This window comes from Orussus abietinus, unplaced genomic scaffold (assembly GCF_000612105.2).
Source record: "Orussus abietinus isolate OABI.00-Male unplaced genomic scaffold, Oabi_2.0 scaffold54, whole genome shotgun sequence".
Lineage (NCBI taxonomy): Eukaryota > Metazoa > Arthropoda > Insecta > Hymenoptera > Orussidae > Orussus > Orussus abietinus.
In genome coordinates, this window is record NW_019394260.1 from 616,821 (window position 1) to 635,934 (window position 19,114).

The 19,114-nt window shown below is 45.3% G+C and overlaps 4 protein-coding genes across 6 annotated transcripts in view; 1 reads left to right on the top strand and 3 right to left on the bottom strand.

The window, feature by feature from the left end:
* Positions 1-26: 26 nt before the first annotated feature.
* On the bottom strand, positions 27-11,195 carry LOC105700830 (serine/threonine-protein kinase mTOR). Of its 3 annotated transcripts, none has more exons than XM_012427021.2 (11): positions 10,840-11,195; positions 6,065-10,595; positions 5,487-5,931; positions 4,280-4,661; positions 3,579-3,859; positions 2,608-3,322; positions 2,226-2,368; positions 2,000-2,140; positions 1,204-1,828; positions 909-1,092; positions 27-163 (listed from the first exon to the last, which is right to left on the bottom strand). In XM_012427021.2, the coding sequence occupies exons 1-11, from the start codon at positions 10,868-10,870 to the stop codon at positions 148-150; spliced, it is 7,494 nt and encodes a 2,497-aa protein (XP_012282444.1). In that variant the 5' UTR covers positions 10,871-11,195; the 3' UTR covers positions 27-147. The 3 variants fall into 3 exon arrangements, with proteins under 3 accessions (XP_012282444.1, XP_012282446.1, XP_012282445.1); XM_012427023.2 differs by having other exon boundaries at positions 10,712-11,195; XM_012427022.2 differs by having other exon boundaries at positions 10,693-11,195.
* A 137-nt stretch (positions 11,196-11,332) lies between these two features.
* On the top strand, positions 11,333-13,835 carry LOC105700835. Its single transcript, XM_012427033.2, has 8 exons — positions 11,333-11,810; positions 11,894-12,125; positions 12,193-12,290; positions 12,359-12,550; positions 12,638-12,765; positions 12,840-13,041; positions 13,111-13,379; positions 13,456-13,835. Exons 1-8 carry the CDS (start codon positions 11,574-11,576, stop codon positions 13,643-13,645), a joined length of 1,548 nt encoding a protein of 515 aa, XP_012282456.1. The 5' UTR covers positions 11,333-11,573; the 3' UTR covers positions 13,646-13,835.
* Positions 13,657-18,429, bottom strand: LOC105700831 (myosin-K heavy chain). Its single transcript, XM_012427025.2, has 13 exons — positions 18,208-18,429; positions 18,067-18,136; positions 17,232-17,797; positions 16,874-17,138; positions 16,553-16,816; positions 16,102-16,334; positions 15,850-16,023; positions 15,553-15,761; positions 15,162-15,310; positions 14,896-15,087; positions 14,142-14,803; positions 13,862-13,986; positions 13,657-13,780 (listed from the first exon to the last, which is right to left on the bottom strand). The coding sequence occupies exons 1-12, from the start codon at positions 18,226-18,228 to the stop codon at positions 13,891-13,893; spliced, it is 2,901 nt and encodes a 966-aa protein (XP_012282448.1). The 5' UTR covers positions 18,229-18,429; the 3' UTR covers positions 13,657-13,780; positions 13,862-13,890.
* A 203-nt stretch (positions 18,430-18,632) lies between these two features.
* The window catches only part of LOC105700833 (transducin beta-like protein 2), a 46,909-nt gene continuing 46,427 nt past the window's right edge, over positions 18,633-19,114 (bottom strand). The window contains exon 7 of the mRNA XM_012427030.2: positions 18,633-19,053. Coding sequence (XP_012282453.1) covers positions 18,827-19,053 — 227 coding nt within the window. The 3' untranslated portion in view covers positions 18,633-18,826. The remainder of the gene's footprint in view (positions 19,054-19,114) is intronic.

The following is a 19,114-nucleotide window of genomic DNA, read 5'->3' on the forward strand; positions in this document are numbered from 1 at the left end:
AGTGGCGGTATTTATAAAAAAGATTACGCGGTGACGAATGTTATGTACAACTTAATAATAAAAATGCAAAAGCAGGAACGAAAATCTGCTTCGGTGGCGACGAGTTCTGCAACCGTACCAAGTTACACGATTAAAAGTACTTGCCTCTCACCAGAATGGGCACCTGTAAAACAAAGAATTTTAATGTAATATGGATTTGATTTGTAAATACACTCAAGGCGATATAAAAGTGGCACCTGAGGGGCCTATTGTTTATGAGATTTCATTCCGAATTGGATGTATCGAATTTGAAATTTTACCACGTGTATATTGAGCCCTTAAGGAAGGTGCGGAGATCCATGGAACTTTTTGTAAAAAAAAAAACACTTAACAGGTTTATAAACAAATTTAAGGAAATTCGAAATTTCATGGGTTTCATAAACGAGACTCCTCAGACGCAACTTTCCTATCACCTCAGAACAATAGTATTATGGACTGATGTAATACTCTATGCACTTGAAAGTAAATTACGTTAGTTGACGAGTGCCGATTAACTTAATCTGTAATTATTACAATTTATTCCTGACCATAGATTATGGCAGGAAGAACCATTACATAAAGTATAGATAGTCGTTGACCTTGCCTAGTAAAGAGGCACTACTTTAAGCCTACGAAGTGTGATATTGCAGTTAGATAAATTTAGGGTCGCCTATAATTGGATTCGTAGGATAGCTTAGATTTCATGTGTCACTACGAAGGTCTGGAATAAGAGTGGATCGACTAGGAATGAATAAAAGTTTTTAAAAAATTATGCAAGAAAATGTAACTCTCTTCGAAGGCTACCCACGCCTGATAAACGTCAAACCCTTGCGAAGAAATAATATATTCCTCTTATAATAAAATATAGTTCATAAATATTAATTACTTACCATCCGATGTAGCACTGACACAGATTCTCGTTATTCGTGGCTTGCTGGATCAAGAGATCGACTTGTCTTTGGACTGTCAATGTTTCTTCGTGAGAGAAGTCACGCCCCGTTAGCTTGTCACGTACCCTTGTTATGATCGCAAGGGCCTTCTTGTTTAATGCTTCCGGTTGGTTGTTATCACCGACTTGTGAAATGCGAAAATTATTATTAAAAGGGACGAAGATTAATAGGCAATACTACATTTCCAGAAAGAAAAAATCGGTAGTGGCCACTACGTGCAAAAACAAATTCTTACCTCCATTCTCAATGCTACATGGCACGCCTTTCTTGGGCAGTGTTGCAGTGAGAGACTCAAGAGTATCTCCATGTTCCTGGCTGCTGCTTCCACTTATCCCCTGAGCATCGGACCTCTTTCCTCTGGGTATAGCGCTATCCATAAGCCTCCAATTGAGTAACGGATCGTAAACAAAAGCCTCCAACACTGCCATCAAACTGTCCTTATTGCGACGTAAGACAGACATGACGGATTCGCAGGTCCTCCTGTAAGTGCCTTCGATGCCTGTCACTTCCATTGCGTTGATGAGCATCCTGGTCAGCCTGAAGGGTATCTTCTCAGGAAACTTTTCCCTCGTCATGGCCACTTCGAAGCAGTCGCCAAAATCTATATGCAAGATCTTCCCACTGAGCCGATCCAACATGAGGTTCGATGGGTGTCGATCCCCCAGTCCAAGGATGTAACCCACCATGGACATCACAGCCAACGATCGAGTGTAATTAGTCCTTCGGTCGAACCAAACTTCGCTCGAGGGAGATTTAAGCCAGAGGAGACGTGACAGGTCATCTCCGTGGGTGTGCTCCAAGGCATGCTCGAACACTTCCACCTTTTGCATCAGCATCAGATGATCATAGTCAGGTGCCATCTACATAATTCCAAAATTGTACACCTCATTTGCCACTGTTGATACTTTACGAGTGCTTAAAAATGCACCAAATAAAACTAAACGACTTTCAAATGTATTATCATTTTATAAGCTGTCGTTATTTGCTTATTTACACTCGTCATAGGATGACAGGTGTAGGACAACACTCACTCTAAGCATGATGCGATGTTCGATGTTCAGCAAAATCTTCTTTTTCTCTCTGTAATCTCGGATGAGTGTATGTAGAGTATCACAATGAGGAACCCAGCCGATAAGGCCACTGTTCGTTGACAGGGGAATTACTGCGTACCTCTGGATTAATAAACACTCACGATTAGTAGAACATTCTTCACTATCTCATCGCATAACACTGATCACTGAGAACAGCTTAGCGAACCTGGATTGTGAGGTTTCTCCTGAAGGTGTCAGGGTCGTGCAGCAAAAGAGTATTGACTAGACCAAAAAGTTGCATGACCCTCTCGTCCTGTCTGAGATCCTCGTGGCCCTTCAACAGGAACATGTAGTCCTTGCCGTTACTCCCTAAAAAAAAATAACCCAACTGCGTTTACATTTGTACCACACACAGTACCACGTTTGACTCGTTCTAAGCACCGCCATATTGGATAATTGAGTTACAACTTTTCCCGCAAGGATCGCTAATATCATTGTTGGCTAATTTGGCAAAGAAACATGGAGTCAGAATTTTCCACAAAAACCCATAAAGTGAGAGCTCCTTATCCTCCTTTATGTACATGAGACATCAAAGAGGGCAAATGAACCTTTTATGCAGAGTTTTCTAGGTCTCTGTTTGCTCGTGATGACCTGCATGGAGCTGTGGATGCTCGCTATCCTGACAACGGGGTGTCCAGGACTATAGCTGCCAGGCACCGCTAGTTCCAAATCCCTACAAAGAAGCAGTTTCGGACTGACATATTGGAGCTCCAGGCTGGTAAGCTGTGGAAGCTGTCTGGAAATCCTCCGGAACACATGGTAATACAGATCCCAGGCCTGGTTGAGGTCTCTGACATTGCCCGACACCTTGTATCTTTTGCACCACTCCTGTGCTTCGGTCAAATCCCTGCCGTAAGCCTGGTTAAAGGAGGTCTCCTTCAGGGTCTGCGGCCCCCTCTCCAGCATTGCGTGGAGGGGCTCCAGGGTGTCGAACATTCCCTTAACGTTCCTCTCCCCGAAGTAGAGCCTACTGGCCTCTTCGAGGCCTTCGTGCCAAAGCTCATGCCAGAGGATGGCCACCCTGATGAGTTCATCGCTGGCCATCATTGCCTGCTGCACCAGGTTGGTGCTGTGTTCGCACATGTTCTTCAGGATCTTGTTGGCCGCGTTCTTCCTGGCATGGCTGGCACTCTTCGAAGCCACTGTCAGGGGATAGACTAGGGCCTGGGGATGAGCCTTGCCGATGTCTATCAGTAAATGATGAATGCATCTGCCGACAAGCGCACGGGGAGTGTCGATTCTTGCGATCAGCTGGGGGATTACCTGCGTCAGAAAGCGATACAATTACCTAACCTGAAAATTTATTTACAAACCTCTTTAATTTTTTTATTAACGTTCGACCTCTTACTCTCATATCACCTAAAATCGCCTTTACAAGGGGGATCGTAACTTCTTTTAGAAAAAAAAAAAACGATTGTATTTATAGTAAACCTCAAATTTCGTGCACCTACATTTAATCATCAACTAAATCATAAAAAGGACGTAATTAAATTAGTATTCGAACTGACATTTGCCTAACCTGTAGCCATGTGTTGATCTCGATGAGGCCAATACCTTCTACGATAGCATCGTACACTTCAGGCCATTGTCCATAGTCAAACCAAAGAGTCAGGAGACGCAAAGTATCCTGTAGGGAACTTCCATGGGAAAGATTGATGGATCTGAAAAAGCCTTCGACAGCTGGCACAGTGAATCGAGAGATATATTGTGTGCCAGAAAGACTGCTGTTTCCGGTGACTGTTCCGATGGCCCCACTTGCTCCTGCAGTTCCATTACCACCTTCTGTCTGGCTAGATTCACCTGGTGCAAAAGAGTCATCATATACATACATTTAAAGAAAAGCTTTGATATAATGCATCATATACACGCATTAAAAAAAGCTTCGATATAACATAAAATCTTAAGAATTCTAAGATCCACCGATGAAAGTTAATAAGGTTATTACACTCGAATTTAAAGCCTGATTGGAACGAATATCCTTTAAAGATCATACTCATACGTAATAATGCTGCGATGCAACATACAATTATAGTAATCCTAAGAATCACTGGTAAAATGCACCTGATATTATTTTCCTACTCAAAAGTTAAGGCTGTTTGGAAAGAGTATCCTTTTAAGGCGAAGTGAAGCCCTCTCAAATTAGTCGACTTGAATGTCACTTTTTTTACTCCTTTACTCCTTAAAATAGTAATACAATGCTATCGAAGAGAATTTCCAAACCTTGCTGGTGCTTGTAGAACAAGACCGTCTCGAAGTTGGTGTACGCAAAGGCATGCCAGGCCTTGTACCAGGTAGGGTCATGTTCGGTTGCTGCCGCATAATAGGAGAGCACAGCAGGAATGGAGTGCTCGTTGATGCCCCGAAGAGACTCCAGCCATTCTCCAAGTTTCAGATAACACCTAGCCAGCAGTCTCTTCCTGGCGTCTTGCTGTTTTCCATCGTCCTGACCAACCGGAAGAGTTCCAGGTCCTGGCTGAGCAACCGCGGCTGCAGTTGCAGCAGCTGCAGGTTGCAGAAACGCGTGGACGAACCTCTGTAGCTGGCCGTAGGCTTCTTCACGTTTGTTCGCCACCCACATGTGCTTGCAATAGGCAAAAGTCACCTGAGGATAGCAAAAGGAAGTAACTGTTCAAGGTGTTCCTCGAGGTGTAGAGAACAGGGTGCCCGGTGGTTCCTTAAACCCAGCACTAACCAACGGGGCTTTCTTCCATGATTTTAGGTATCTCCGTTTTCTCGTCAGCAAGAGAATTTACCGACACCACGATTAAAACGCCTCTTCAAGTTCTTCCAGGAAATCTGCTGAAACCTTGACGATAATTATCAGAACTGGCAGAACCATCCTCCAGGTATCTGGTCCAGAAACTCCCTCGTCAATGATTCAACGCATTCCCTCGGTAAAAACCTCACCTTCAATTACGATGTCGGTAATTTCACTCAACGAAGACCCAGGTCTCGCAGTCCCTCTAAACTGGAAGAGAAAATTCAAGGAACCCACGTTAAGGGGATGGGAAAGTGGCACCCGAGGGGTCGATTGTCTATTAAACTTTTCTCCGGACTGAGTGTACCGAATCGTTTCAAACTTTACAAAGTGAATATGGAGGCTATAAGGAAGGTCCCGACACCCATGAAATTTCAGTATTTATAAAAAATTTTGAAAATGTCTATAAACAAACTTTTAAATAATTCAAATTGCATTGGTGTCAGGACCTTCCTTATATCCTCCATATTCACGTTGTAAACTGTGAAACAATTCTGTATATCCAGTTTGGAGAAAAGTTTCATAAACGATTGACCCTTCAGATGCCACTTTCACATCCCCTTAAGCTACTAGGAACAACTCTGAAATCCAGGGACATCCTCTGGAGTGACATTAAGCTTCCAGGGATTTTATAGCTCTCCGAACACCCTGAAGAAGGGGGGTAAGCACCTGGGGATGAGTCGTGGGCAGAGGCTGGTCAGGGTTCTCCGAAGGGTCCACTCCCAGCAGCATGACCAACGTCTTATGGCAAAGTCGCAGACTTCCGCTCTTCCTGCAGAGGCTCGCGTACTTCAGCCAAGTGTACATGTCGTCCTGCGGCGAGACCACCAGGGTGTGGACCTGGATGATCTTCTGCCAGTCCTCGACGACCCTCTGGCCTCCCTGTAGTCTCTCCCACCACATGGACCGGATCGTCGGCCTCCTCTCGGGCACTAATTTGTACTGGATAACTTCCTCTAGCTCGGCTAGCTTCTGCACCTCCACCATCGCGTTATAAGCCCTCTGATAGCTCTCGCCCGCCATCGCCGTCAGCTCGGTGTCCAGGAGGTCGCGCGAGCTGTCGATCAGCTGATGAGCCACGTCGAACCGCTCGTCGTGAATCGCCAACACCGCCCTGGAATAGTACATCACGTGAGGGAGGAAAGTAGGCGATTAAGGACCAGGGTGAGTTTACCGTACAAGCGGAGCGAGAAATTTGCTCATCGAATTATCTAAACTGATAAATCTTCAACATCCAACTAGCTCACCTATAAAACGCCCCATCCTGGGAGTCCTTAGGAATGAGATCGACGTATTTCTCCATGCTCTCCCACTGGGAGAGTCCCCAGGCGGCAGCCGCGGCCATCCTGGCCATCCTGCCCTTGGTCTCGTCGCTCTGCTCCGGCCATTTCGCAGTGGCGAGTTCGTGCAGCTGTCCCCACTCCCCGAGGGCCTCCAAACACCTCATCTGCCCCAGGGTGGACTCCACGTCTTCAGGGTCGTTCTCCAACCTCTCTGCATACAAGTTCAGCGCCTTGTCCCAGTTATGCAACTTCTCGTACCACCTGACCTGGACCTTAAGATCCTGCTGGTTCCTCTGGTTCCTGACGTACTCCAGGAGTCCTTCCGCCGCCTCCTTCTGCTGTAGCTTGTTGTTGATAGAGATCAAGGACTCGAAGACGACGTTGGAATTCCCCAGGCTAGCCGGCCGGTGGAACTCCTCTTCCTTGTAATGCAGAGCCTTGGCATACGCCCTGCAGTGCATGGCCCTCTCCCCCAAAAGTCGGTTCTCCAGAGGAAGAGGTCCCCGGTCGCAATGCTCCATGAACTCAGCGAGGTTCAGGATGGTCTGAGTGACTTCGGGCAGATCCGGGACCATCAGCGCCTGTTGCAGGGTCTGCACGAGCTCGGCCTTGTGAGTGTCGTCGAGCTCGGTCCAGCAGGAGACGAAGGCCGCGTTGAAGAGGTCCCTGGGGAGCTGGGAGTAGGTCTGGGCGAGGGCCCAGCAGGACCTCAAAGCCGGCGAGGGCGACTCCTTGAGGAGGCCTATCGAGAGGCTCCTTAGCCACTCCAGCCAGTCGTCCTTGGACACCCTACGGGTCGCCGTCCAGGCCTTCTGGAGGTTCGACGCCGACACGTGGAGGTGCTTGATCGTGGTAGTGTCCGAGGAGGTCAACGAGGAGCTATCACGGTTCTTGTTCCTGGTGTGTCGATGTCTGGTCAGCAGGTAGTCGGACTCACCGTCGGCGACGGTTGACTCAGTCAGGATCTTGTCCACGAGGACGTCGTACCTGGGACAAGCGATCTTATGCTTGGTCGTCACCTTCTGCACCAGGGGTATGAAGACCTGGTACTTCTTTCCCAACTGGAGGACCAGGGAGCAGAGGGTGTCCATGGCGGTAGCCCGGAGTTCCGGGCACCGATCCAGGGTGCGCACTAGCGGGTGGACGATCCTCGAGGCGAAGTCCGTGAAGTCGAGGGTGTCCGCGAGCTGGTCAACCGTCTCCAGAGCGACACGATTGACGAAGACGGGGCAGTCGGTCGCGTGGAAGAGCCGCACCACCGGTGGCAGCACCAGGTGGAGATAGTTGTCCAGATTGTTGCCGAACTTCTGCAGGGCGTAGAGGAGCTTGACGGTGACCGAGCGGTCCTTGGAGGTATCGTGGGTCAGCACCCGGAGGATTTGGGGCATGAGCCTAGGAAGATAGATCTTGAACTCTGCCCCAAGAGCCACCGCGATGTGCTCCACAAGGAGGATCAGCGTAACCTGGAGGGGGCTGTTGGCTTGCCAGAACTCCCGGATCAGGGCGAAGACGTCGTCGAGGTAGTTCCTGATGTGCTGCTTGACGATCGCTATCAGGACGGCCAGCTGCTGGAAGAGGTACTCCCTGACCTTGACGTCGGCCGTGCGGAAGACGTTCAGGAAGCTCGGCATCACCTGGGAGATGTAGGGTACGCACTTGATGCCAAGGCTCTTGAAGATGAAGGTCACCGCCTGGACGACCATCGTGTGGTGTTGGGCCAGAGTAGGGTCCCGGATGATTCTCATGAGGGTGGCCACCGCGACCGCGGGGTAGTATTCCTCCAGGGTGGCCGAGGACATGTTGACGAGCATCTCGCTAGTGGTCAGATCCTGGGGAACCGCGGAGGAGGCCTCGGACTCGCTCCTAGGATCCGCCACAGAAGTCAAGGTGTCGAGTTGAGAGTCGATCTGCCCCAAGTTCATCTTGTGCTTGTAGGGATCCAGGGCTCCCAGGAGGCCCAGCACCCGGATGGTCTCCCTACGGACCAGGGGCTGCTGCTCGGTCTTGAGGAAGTTGATCAGCACGTCCAGAAGAGACGGATACTTGGTGTAGGGGCGCACCACGTGCCCGGTCGACCCTACCAGCTGGCCCAGGACCCAGAGGGCGACGCCCCTCTTCTCCGGGGAGCTCGCGTCCACGAGCATTTCCAAGAGGATCGACAGGAGCTCCGGCATCCACTGGTGCATCTCCGAGCCGTTCACCTCGGCCAGGTCCCCGATCGCCCGCAGGATCGCTAGAATGACCCCCGGGTTGGGCTCGGGCTCCTTCAGTTTCGGCACCAGCACCTTCAAGATCGGTTCCATGTAGGGTCTGATCAGTCTTGGGGCACTCACCACCAGGTGGTCCAGCATCCTGGCCGCCTGCTCCTTGTTCCGGCCCATACCAGAGTGCTCCAGCTCGGTTAGGAACTGGATCAACGTCTTCCTCAAGGAAGGCATCGCGTACGCAGGGTTCAGTGTGCTCAGCCGACCGACCGTGCGGATGGCGAGCTCCCGAATCTCGAACATCTCGTCGTTCATCGCGACGAACAGCGCCGATAGGCTCTCCGCCTGAGCTAGGTGGATGTCGAAGCTCTCGTCCAGCGAGGCCATTACCCAGAAACGCACGTCAGGGTCCGTGTCGGTTATTCCCACCACTAGTAACTTCCCCACCACTGTCGACACTGTATTCGTCACTGTGGGCCCAGGTTGGTTCAGGGCCAACCGCAGTAATCTAGAGCAAGTCCTGACAGCCTCGAGTCTCACTTCGGCCTCCTCGGAGGTTAGGAAATGATCTGCACATCTTCTCACAAATTGCAGCAAGGGGTTCCCGTCGAAGTTGAAGGTGCCCAGGGTCCTCAAGGCCAGCACCGTAGAAGGTACATCCACTTCGGTGGGCTGGGAAATTATCTGGCCCGTGGCTGCTGTCGATGCACTCCATGGAGCTCCAGGATGGCGCAGAGGTTTATTCATGAGCACGTGGGAGAGCATGCGTAGCAGGCCCTGAGAGATATCGGGCTTCAATGAGGGTACGTCATGGGCTAGCTCTCGGAGGCAGGTTGTCAACACTGCACTGAGACCCGTGGCCAGCATCGACTCCAGCAGGTCTCTCACATCCGAAGCCACAGTTCTCTTAACTGCATGACCTAGAAGAGTTATACAGATGAAGACCGCAGGCTCTGGAGGAGAACCTCGCTTTTTTGATGGAGTTTCCTTGGAAGGTAACGAGCCCTTTATCACTTCCATGATTTTCGGCAAGTAGGGCTTTATTGCATCCTCCACTGCTACGGCTATTAGGCCCACTGTGGTGAACGCTGCGTGTCTGTCTTTCTCGCGACCTCGTAGGGTCATCAAGAGATAGGCCAAGGATTCCCTTAGATGATCTTTGTTGAACTTCTCTCTGTTAAAGGCCGCGAGTCGAGGCAGCAGAGTCATTAAGGCATGGTGGATGTGGGGGTTGCGGGACATCCTCTGATTCATGACGTCGTTATAGATGTCATCGAGTCGTTCTTGCAACAAACAGCGACAGGCAGCGGATTCGTGTGTAGGATGCATGCTGTGACGCTGACCCGAACAGTTCTGGGAAGAGCCAGATCTCCTCGAGAATGCTATGGCCTTAAGACGAGGCATCGGAGAGAGCACGTCATTTTCGTTCTGTTTGGTGTTGCAGTTTAATCGCTCCATAAGGGACTCGTAGTTTCTCTCCCACTGGATGTTGCTGCAGCGCAGCAACTCATTCAGCACTAACAGCGAGCCGTGTATTCTATCATCCTTGTTGTATCCTTTTTCCCTACTCGTACTCTCTTCGAAACCAGCCACCAGTTCGTCGTAGCACTGCTTATACCATTGAGACTTGTGCATTTGCTTTGCGGTCTCCCTCTGTGCTGTGACTACCAACGCAGCCCTCAAAGCTTCAACTGCCCCTTCGCGAATGATTGGTTTAGGATCACGTACTGCATTGAATATGAGATCAAAGAATGGTGTGACCTGCTGAAAGAAATACGTTGGCATGGACACTGCCAGCTCCCTCAGAACCAAAACCGCCGCATGCCTCTTTCCCTCGTGCCTGTCGCCACCGAGCCATTCAAACGCTCGCTTTACCTCAAACTCTACATATTCCGCGGTAAACGTCCCGGAAACTAAAGCCAGCTTGCCAACAGTCTTTGCAGCCAGTTCCATTACTCCCACGTCGTTCGATGGCAGCAGATTACGGAGGTAATTGGCAAATCTTATGGTTCTAGTGTTGACATTCCCCACATCGGCTTCAATAAGGCACACGATTGCCAGTATACCACCCTTCTTCTCATTTACATCTGATGCGGATACCATCTCCACTATGTGATGGTTAAACTCGTCCATGAATGCCGTCACCTCCTCTGGCGACGCCTCCCTCAGCTCTGTCTTCACATATAAGGCCAGATCTCGGGATGCCTTAGTGCGCACTTCTTCGTGCCGCGACTTCAGCCGTTGAACAAACTGCTGCACCAGTGTGTTCGTCATCGTGATCTGTTTGGTTGCTAAACAAGTATAAAGCCGGACGCGGTAATGATTATTTCTTTCAACTGTCTGGATGCGTTACAGGATATGCCAAGTATCGAACAAATGAGTCTTTACCACTATATAGTAATCTTACAGGTAATTTCTTCCCCCTCAAAGTAACTGTAGTTTAGGACCCGAATTTGAGGTTAGGTTCACCAGTCCTACGATGTATCCCAGAGAAATGGACTTTCCGGGTTCTTCAGATTAGGAAAAGGGTCTTACCAGACGCCGAATTATGATCGATCGACGACATACGTTTGTCTTCGATCGATCTAACCGGGAATTAGACATCAGATATATCGATCACTTCTTATACGACTCTTCATACCCGCACCACCCGTACGGTGTACGATGCGCATACACCGACGCCAACTGACGCGCATGTAGCTAAACGCGCTCATATATTGTATACGCCGCATTTTCTGATCTTCGTCAATGAAACGCATAACATCTGTGCCGCACTTTTTACAGAGTCACCAAAAAATAACAAAACTCCGATGCTCGTTAAAAAATCGATAAATAACCTCGCGAAACTACATTATTTAATGTGAGAATGAGTCAATTTAACGAGGTTAGGTTTAACTCTGTGTTGGTGAAAAATATTGGAGAAATTTGTTTACGTGTTTCGATTGGCTAATGGAAATTTATGCATTCCTTTGGATTCAACCGGTTCAGTAGTGATACGTGGCTCTAACGGAAACGGCGTCGTGATAGGAGATTTCCGTTGGAGCCGATTAATAAGAGTTGAAGTCAATGTCTAATAAAAATCGGTGCTTGGATTGTGTAATTACGATTGCATTGAATTGTTTACAGTTACGACGTTGATTCGAATGTAATTATGTATTGCAAATGATTAGTGGTTTAAAGATTATGGTTCAGAGACGAGTTTTGTGAGTTAGTGGTAGGTTAGGTGGTTTTTCTAGGTTATAGTAAATTGACAATACTGTTAGAGAGCTATGAAGGAAATGCTAGCAAATCAAGGCACTACCAGCTACGATAATCATTTCGCTACTAATAATGGGGACGCGGGTACCAATAGTGTAAGCACGAATGCAAATACCAGACGGTATGCAGTACTCAGCACCGAATGGATTTCGACGATCGGAGAGGAATTGGGAATGCACCCTCTACAAGACTCTCTTTTAAAAAGATTGGCTGAAGATGCCTCGTATCATCTCAGGGAGGTCCTACATGTATGCAATTACTTTCAAATCATATCTCGTTATATTATAAGATGATTCTAATTTTAACATGTATTAATATGCATTCATCGTAGAAATGTGTAATGAGGCTGAGACACAGCAAACGAAAACGTTTGACATCCTCCGACGTCAATTCTGTGATCTCTAGTCTGTGTGACGTAGACCCAGTGATTGGCAATGCGGAAGAAATGCCAGAGTATCACCCTAAGGCCAAAGTCTTCGTCCCTCACGAACGTTTTGTCCAGCTGTACAGAAAAGTACAGGATCCTGTAACCCTCAGTCAAAACAGCGTGCCATTTCTTCAAGGTTGGTGTTTATGTCTGAAAAATATTAAACTCACCTTGTAATTACTATCAGGTTCTTTATATTATAGAAACTGAAGTTACCGATGCAAAACTAGTGGAAGCAAGGCACAGTTACACCAAGCGCGCACTGAAGACACTTTTCAATGGGTCACAAAAGACCTTCCAGGTAATAGACATAGCAAGAGTAAATATTATTTTATTAAAGATTAACCTGACAGAAAGTATTTATTATAGGTTTTATTAAATGATTGTTGCACCAATGCTCATCTGGGCGGTGAAGGTGTTGTTGACAAATTAATTTCCATAGCTCGGTCAATGGTTATATCAAACAATGCACAGTACACACGGGTATTGACTAGGACGTGCCAACTAGTTATCGCTATTGCTAGCAATAGCGAGGCAGTTTATCCATATCACTTAAGTTCGGTAACTAATCCTCCAAATGATTCTCCATATTTTTTTTAATGTGGTTAATATCTATTCTTACCTTGTTTATTATACTTATTTAATTAGGTGGACAAGTTGACGGAACTTTTGCTAGAATTATTATTGGGCCATAGCTTTATAAATCCTAATCTAGAAGCCTTGTTCAAAGAATGCGCTCTAAAGCTGATGCTCCGTTGGCCTTCTGTAGCTGATAGGTAATTTATTAAGAAATATATATATATCCCCTTTCTTGTACCATCGATGCAGTACTTCTATTGTTTCTATTCAGATTTGTTCCAATGCTGGAACATGCTATACTAAGGGAGGAAAAGGAGAACTCGGAAACTCTAAAGAGAAAAATGACAGCAATGGAGTTGCTCGTAGGCGTTCAGCCTCTTATATATTACCAGCAAGACTCCGCTTCCTCTCTTTCTTTACAAAACATTTTACCAGCAGCAGTACCAGGCTCTGTTCTGTGGCATGACTTTGGTGTAGGTACTTTGAAGTGATTTCCCATTAGAATTATAAATCTTGCTTCATCTTATCTTCTAAACTTTCAGTTGTCCACGTGTGCTTTGATAAGGTCAGGAGGCCACGGTTTAGATCTTTCACCCATAGCGGATCATTTCGGTGATTCCCTAATCCCTTACATTTTAATTGACACGGAGAGCACAGCGAATAAGAATAAAGAACCATCAAGTCTTCCCATCATTGTTAGGAGTAAAATAAAATATGCTAACATGAAGACGCCATCGGACAACAGAATCTTCAATGATAGACAAATGGTTTTCCCGGATTCTACTCTTCGAGGACCCAGACGAGAGATCAGGTAACAGGTTTCATCAGTGTCAATGGTTTCGGTTAAACTAGGGAATTGTTTAAAATGTATGTTGTAATATTTCTAGATTTGCCTTTGCTGGTGGAAAGCCTGTTCCACCAAATGAACTGAGAAGAGTCAGCTTGAGGGCTAATTATCAAATTTTAAGAAGCGATGCTAGGGCTACGTTTGCCCTCGTTGCTTGTCGCAGGCTTCTCGTGTTACGAAATAAAAAGAAACGTTTCCCCAGGTCTTACGATCTTCGCGTCCAACTTTAAAGGTTGCAGACTCTTTATTACACGTTAATAAGAATTACTAAGGCTAAAAGATGAATATACTGCAACGTTCCACTTACATCATTGTGGAGGCCATATAAAAAGTGTTCGTCATATAAAGTAAAACAATGAAAAATCCTAACAAAAGAAAAAGAAGAAAATAAATAATTATAGTACTTGGATTCCCTGTTAAGTGTCAGCGGTTTTACTGAGCCTAACCTCAAATTGTGTTATAACGTATATCGATGTCAAAGACAATCTTGCAGACCTCGGGGCAGTTCTGACCATGGTATTCTGTGAGAGTTTGGAAAACAAGTGAACCTCGTGTGAAATCTAACCGGTACCTGAACAGAGAGTGAAAAAGAATTAATGGTAAGCATTGTTAGAGTATTTTCAAAAATGTTGAAAACCCTGATGTTTGTGGTCAAAGAGTAATTCAGCCACTTGAAAGCATTAAAGACTAAATAATAAATTCTTCCATAGTTCATCCTCTGATTACCTGGCACAGTCGTCTGCGACTAAGAATGCCTGCTTTGTAAAATATCATCGAACCCTCCATGCTGACAACATAGGCCCTGCCTTCAAGTCGACCTTTTCCAAGCTTGCAAAGAAACTCCACAGGGTCACTGAAATTGAATTTCCTTTTCTTTTTGCAACATGGAGAATTCTTTTTGTTCTCCACCTGATTCCGATCGAATGTGGGAGAGAATGGGTCTTTGTGGTTATTATGGGTACTTTTGGAAGGTGAATTTCTTATTAAAATTGTAACGACACTGTCTGGAGGTTCCGATTCCGAAGACTCCATGCTAGTGGAGATGCTATCTAACCACTGCTTTATGTATTCCTTTTTCGCCTGTGGAAGTAACTCTATGTAGCATGTCTCGTTAGATTCTCTGGACTTCTCCAGTGAATCTATAATTCTATTCATCTCATTCTTTTCATCTCCAGTGTTCCTAGACGTTATAAGTCGTTCCGTTTGTTCACAATTGCTGACGTAAATAATGGGCAGATTTTGAAATTTAGGATGAGCCTCTATTTCGACGTCCTCGCAAAGGAAAACTTCATCTTCCGTGGTAGCAGAAGAACCTTCACCGCGATTGGAGCCATTGACAGGAGACTCCTCTTTTGTTTCTTTATGAAATATTACATTCCTAAGGCGTCCTAAAAACCAAAAGACTTAATAAGATATTTTCCACAGATAGAGTAAAATGTTTTAACTGTTGAGATATTGTTTTATTTTGCCTAAAACTCACTGCGTCTCCAGAAAAGCTGAATCCTACGAGCACATTGAGATCGGTATTTTCTCCTGAAGCGTTCCATCTCGAAGAAAGATGACTCCGTTAGAAAAATAAATCGATTGCCAAAATAAGCCTTTGACTTCGACCCCTTTGAACTGGTCACCATCTCTATCGTAAACTTGCACCGTACCTTTGGATCATGCTTTTCTGTAATAATATCAACCTCGTTCTTGTAATTCAGGCTATCATAATGAGGTAACCACAAATTTGAAATATCTCACCGGAAGAGAGTAAGGGGTAACGTCTGCAAAACTCTTCGTACGAAAAGTATACTGGGTATTTGCATCTTGCTAGAGGTAATGCATCCAAAACACCAGAATCTGCCAGCCTCTTTATAACTACATCCTTTGCCCAGTGCTCTCCAACGTTACTGAAATATTTATAGATATATTATTGAAACGTTCGACTTTTAATATATATGTGGAGGTATATTTAGGTTAGGTACTCGTACAAGGTTAAGTTTCCCTTGCGACACTCCAACAAGTACATGATTAATTACTAAGTGAATGGAAATACTTAATACATCTGTTGTATTAAACGAGAAAAGATCACCTAATTGTTTTTGAAGGAAAGAAAAGGAGATATCGAAGCTTACAAACAGAAAAAACTTACCATGGTTTTACACAGCGAACATAATGAGAATCACATTTCCTGAGCTCCTTGAGGAGAGTATCTAATCTAGCCCTCAGTTTTGCTAGAGTAGTGCACTTTTTCACTGAAACTCGGCCATTGTCTGTTAACTCGTTCTCCTCAACATTTGCCAAGTCCCGGAATAACTTATTCTTGCACAGAGTGAAAGTTGAAGCTAGGTCAGTTGGGACCTGTCAGGTATTGACGTCGATATTGTTTAACCCTCAGAAAAAATACGATTATTTAGACTCATTTTGGATTGTAGGCATTAAACCAGACCTTATCGATGTTCTTATTTAGCAGATCTTCCAATCGATATTCCACTGGACTGGAATAATGCTTGATGACGAAGAGATCCTTTGTAGTGGACAGAAATCGTTTTGCCTCGTCTCTCCTCCAGAATACTTGCTGTTGCAGGGAATTAATATCTGGCATTACTGGAGACTGACATGCCTGAAATCAAATAAAAACAGCTAGAATTTAAATTACTTAAGTCTTTTCTAAATACTGACAAAAGAATTCCACGCTCACATCGTTTAACGCTGAGAAAAGGATGGTTTCCATGACGAAAAGTCTGTCTTTATAGATGTCTACGTTTATCATGGGAGGCACATCACACAGTCCTTCCTCTCTTAAGTCTCGCCTTCCGGATTCCAGATGTTCCTCCATAAAGTACAGTTGCAGTCTTTCGTTGGCATAATTGACACAGAGCTGTTCAATGCCATTTACCGAGAAGGATTCGAAGCCAAAAATGTCCAGAATTCCTGGAAATTCAGAAACTAAATTTATGGAACAGAGAATGTATCTTCTGTATTATCTTATTTACGATATATTTGAAATTATTTAGCACTATTTTTCAAGCCATTTAACTGAATTATGTTTATCGATTGGCAATTCTGTCAAGAAGACAAGTTGTATACTGACTGTTAATAAGAATTACTGACAACTAAATCTGAAATGCAACCGTGAAGTGTTATAATACCTAACCAATCTCTTTGGTCTCCTTTTGCTGTTAAAACTTGGTTTATTGCATCCACAAGCCAATGGAATAATCTTTCATACAGACATTTGACGATACTAAACACTCTAACTTGACAGGCCTCTACACATGTCAAGTCTCTGCGGTACACAGTGTACCTTCTCCACCAACTTTGAGGACAGATTAAAATGCTGGTGAACAGCTCCGCAACATCATCGATGGACAGAGTAGTGAGGTTAGAGATGCTTTCAAGAGCTCTCCTTGATCCTAATCGGTAATAATCATTAATACTATTATTGACGATAATAACCATCAGTCTGTTACCTTCATCGTCAAAGTTCACCGAGCACTTTCCATCCTTCTCTCTGAAGCTCACATTCCCCATGTGAATTAACGAAGCAAGAACTTTGAAGACATCTTTCCTTCGCTCCTCAGAAAATCCTAGTTCTTCCATAGCTTGAACAGTTTTTTTGAATCCTTCCATGTAACAAGACTTATCGGTGCTTTCTCTGCAGCCTAGGATTCTGTATTCCGTGCTTTTGGTCAATCCAAGAGTTTCTAATTCTGACTCCGACAAACCAGCCAACATCTAGAAGAACCTCATTCATTTTCACATCACCTTAAACACTTTGTTTATAATACTTGAACTATGGGTAATGGTTATCGATATTTTATATCCCACCTGATAAAATATTAGGAAGTTGTCGCAGCCCTTGGTGACTCGACTCCTTTCCAGCAGAAACGAATCTATCTGCACTCCATGGATGACACCTTTTTCGTACAGAAGGCGAATCAACTGGCCATGCCTGGAACTTTGAGTATTCCTTTCAGTGTTCGCAGTGCTAAATGCAGATATTAAGGGACACACCCCACCGATCCTCTTCGTTACATCCACTAGCCTAGATGGAGTACGTGGACCAGCAGCATCCCTGTCAACGGCTGCCAAAAAGTTCAGAGCTTGGCACGCATTGAAGCTCTTTCCGGTGCCACTCTCACCACTAATCACTATCACCTGCGACACTTTCCCCAATCCCAGGAGCAATCTGTGTCGAGCCTTCGCAGTGATTGCAAATATGTGAGGTGCAATCTCACTTCCCGAAGCACATGAAATATTTGCAAAAGCATGGACTCGTCCATCATCGTACAACCCTGCAGTTTCCTTATCCCCAGGGTGTATCGAAAGAAGCAGCGAGCCCACCCAGGTGTATATTTCTCCTCTCTTGTGACGCCCCTCCAGATACGAGACAACTAAAAAAAGGAATTTTTCCCTATAATTTCTCATTTAAAACTGTCAAGGCAAGTATACAAAAGCATAAAGAAAAGCAGATCAAGCTTGTCCAGGTACTCCGAACCACGAATTTAATGCTCCTTTCTTCGTTAATCGAGTCCTTAATAATATTTGTGTTTATTCACAAGGTTTGGAGCCTTGTTACATATCCATTATAATTTCACTTACTTCTCTTTATCCATCTGTGGATTATTTTAAATAAAAAGACCCTCTCCAGGAGGTTACGTACTTGCTTCTTCGTCGTCTGGAAGGGCACCTAGATCATTTACAAGGTCCCAGCCAAAAGGAGACTCAGGATCCTGGAACGTATCCAAATTCTCAGTTTATGAAATACTCAACAAGTTCTCCGATAAATCCTGATAAAACTTACCTTAGCAGTATCTTTCATCATTAAAACTCCCTCCACTCTGTTTTGGCTTACGTGGTCAACATTAGGCAAAGGTTTCCAGGTTATCTCTTAATGTTTACCCGCTCAAGGTGAAGTGAATCTAGATTCTGTAAGTCGCCTGAAATCGACTGATAAGAAAAAAAAGAAAGCTTGGACAATCGAAGCATGGCTTGCAAATGATTCAATGACGTTTGCTTGCTGCCAAAGTTCATAAATACTTTTCAATAAATATTGCTTACGTATTTCGTATGCTCAAATTGAAAGGGTCGTTGTGAATGATGCAATACGAATGATCACAAATAATCTTCATTTATAGAAGTTCGATGGAAGATTATTTGGTCGCAGGGAGGTCGATATAACCTTAAAAACTAGGTCTTGGTTAAGAAACAGGTCCCCTAAGAGGTTAGTGAAAATTAATAGCAGTACCTCTTTATTGCATCGCAGTAAGAAAAAGATTATTAAAAAGCTAATGGAAGATTGCAATGCTCGATCGATACTTAGGAATGATTCATTAGGAAATATGTCCATCGGTTGCGAGCCGAAGGAGGCCAGTGACAGCATCGAAGCTCTTTGAACCTGCGACACTGATACAAAGCAACCGTTAGAGGCTGTGGCTCTCCTGTAAGGAGGTTAGGAAATTCTCGCAGTCGGCGATGGACTTCAGAAGGCGTTCCTTTGTGGCGGAGGTCTGTTTCTGCTTCAGCTTCTTCTTTGCAGATTCTATCGTGGCCCGATAGCCAGGCACGTTGTGAAGTATTTTGACGTGCTTGTCGCCAGCCACCAGAATATATTGTCCAATGGCATTAAAGGCCACGCTGGTTATAGGCCCTGGAAGAAACCAGACCTTGAGGAACCCTATCGGAAGGATTCAAATGCTTCATAGTGAATC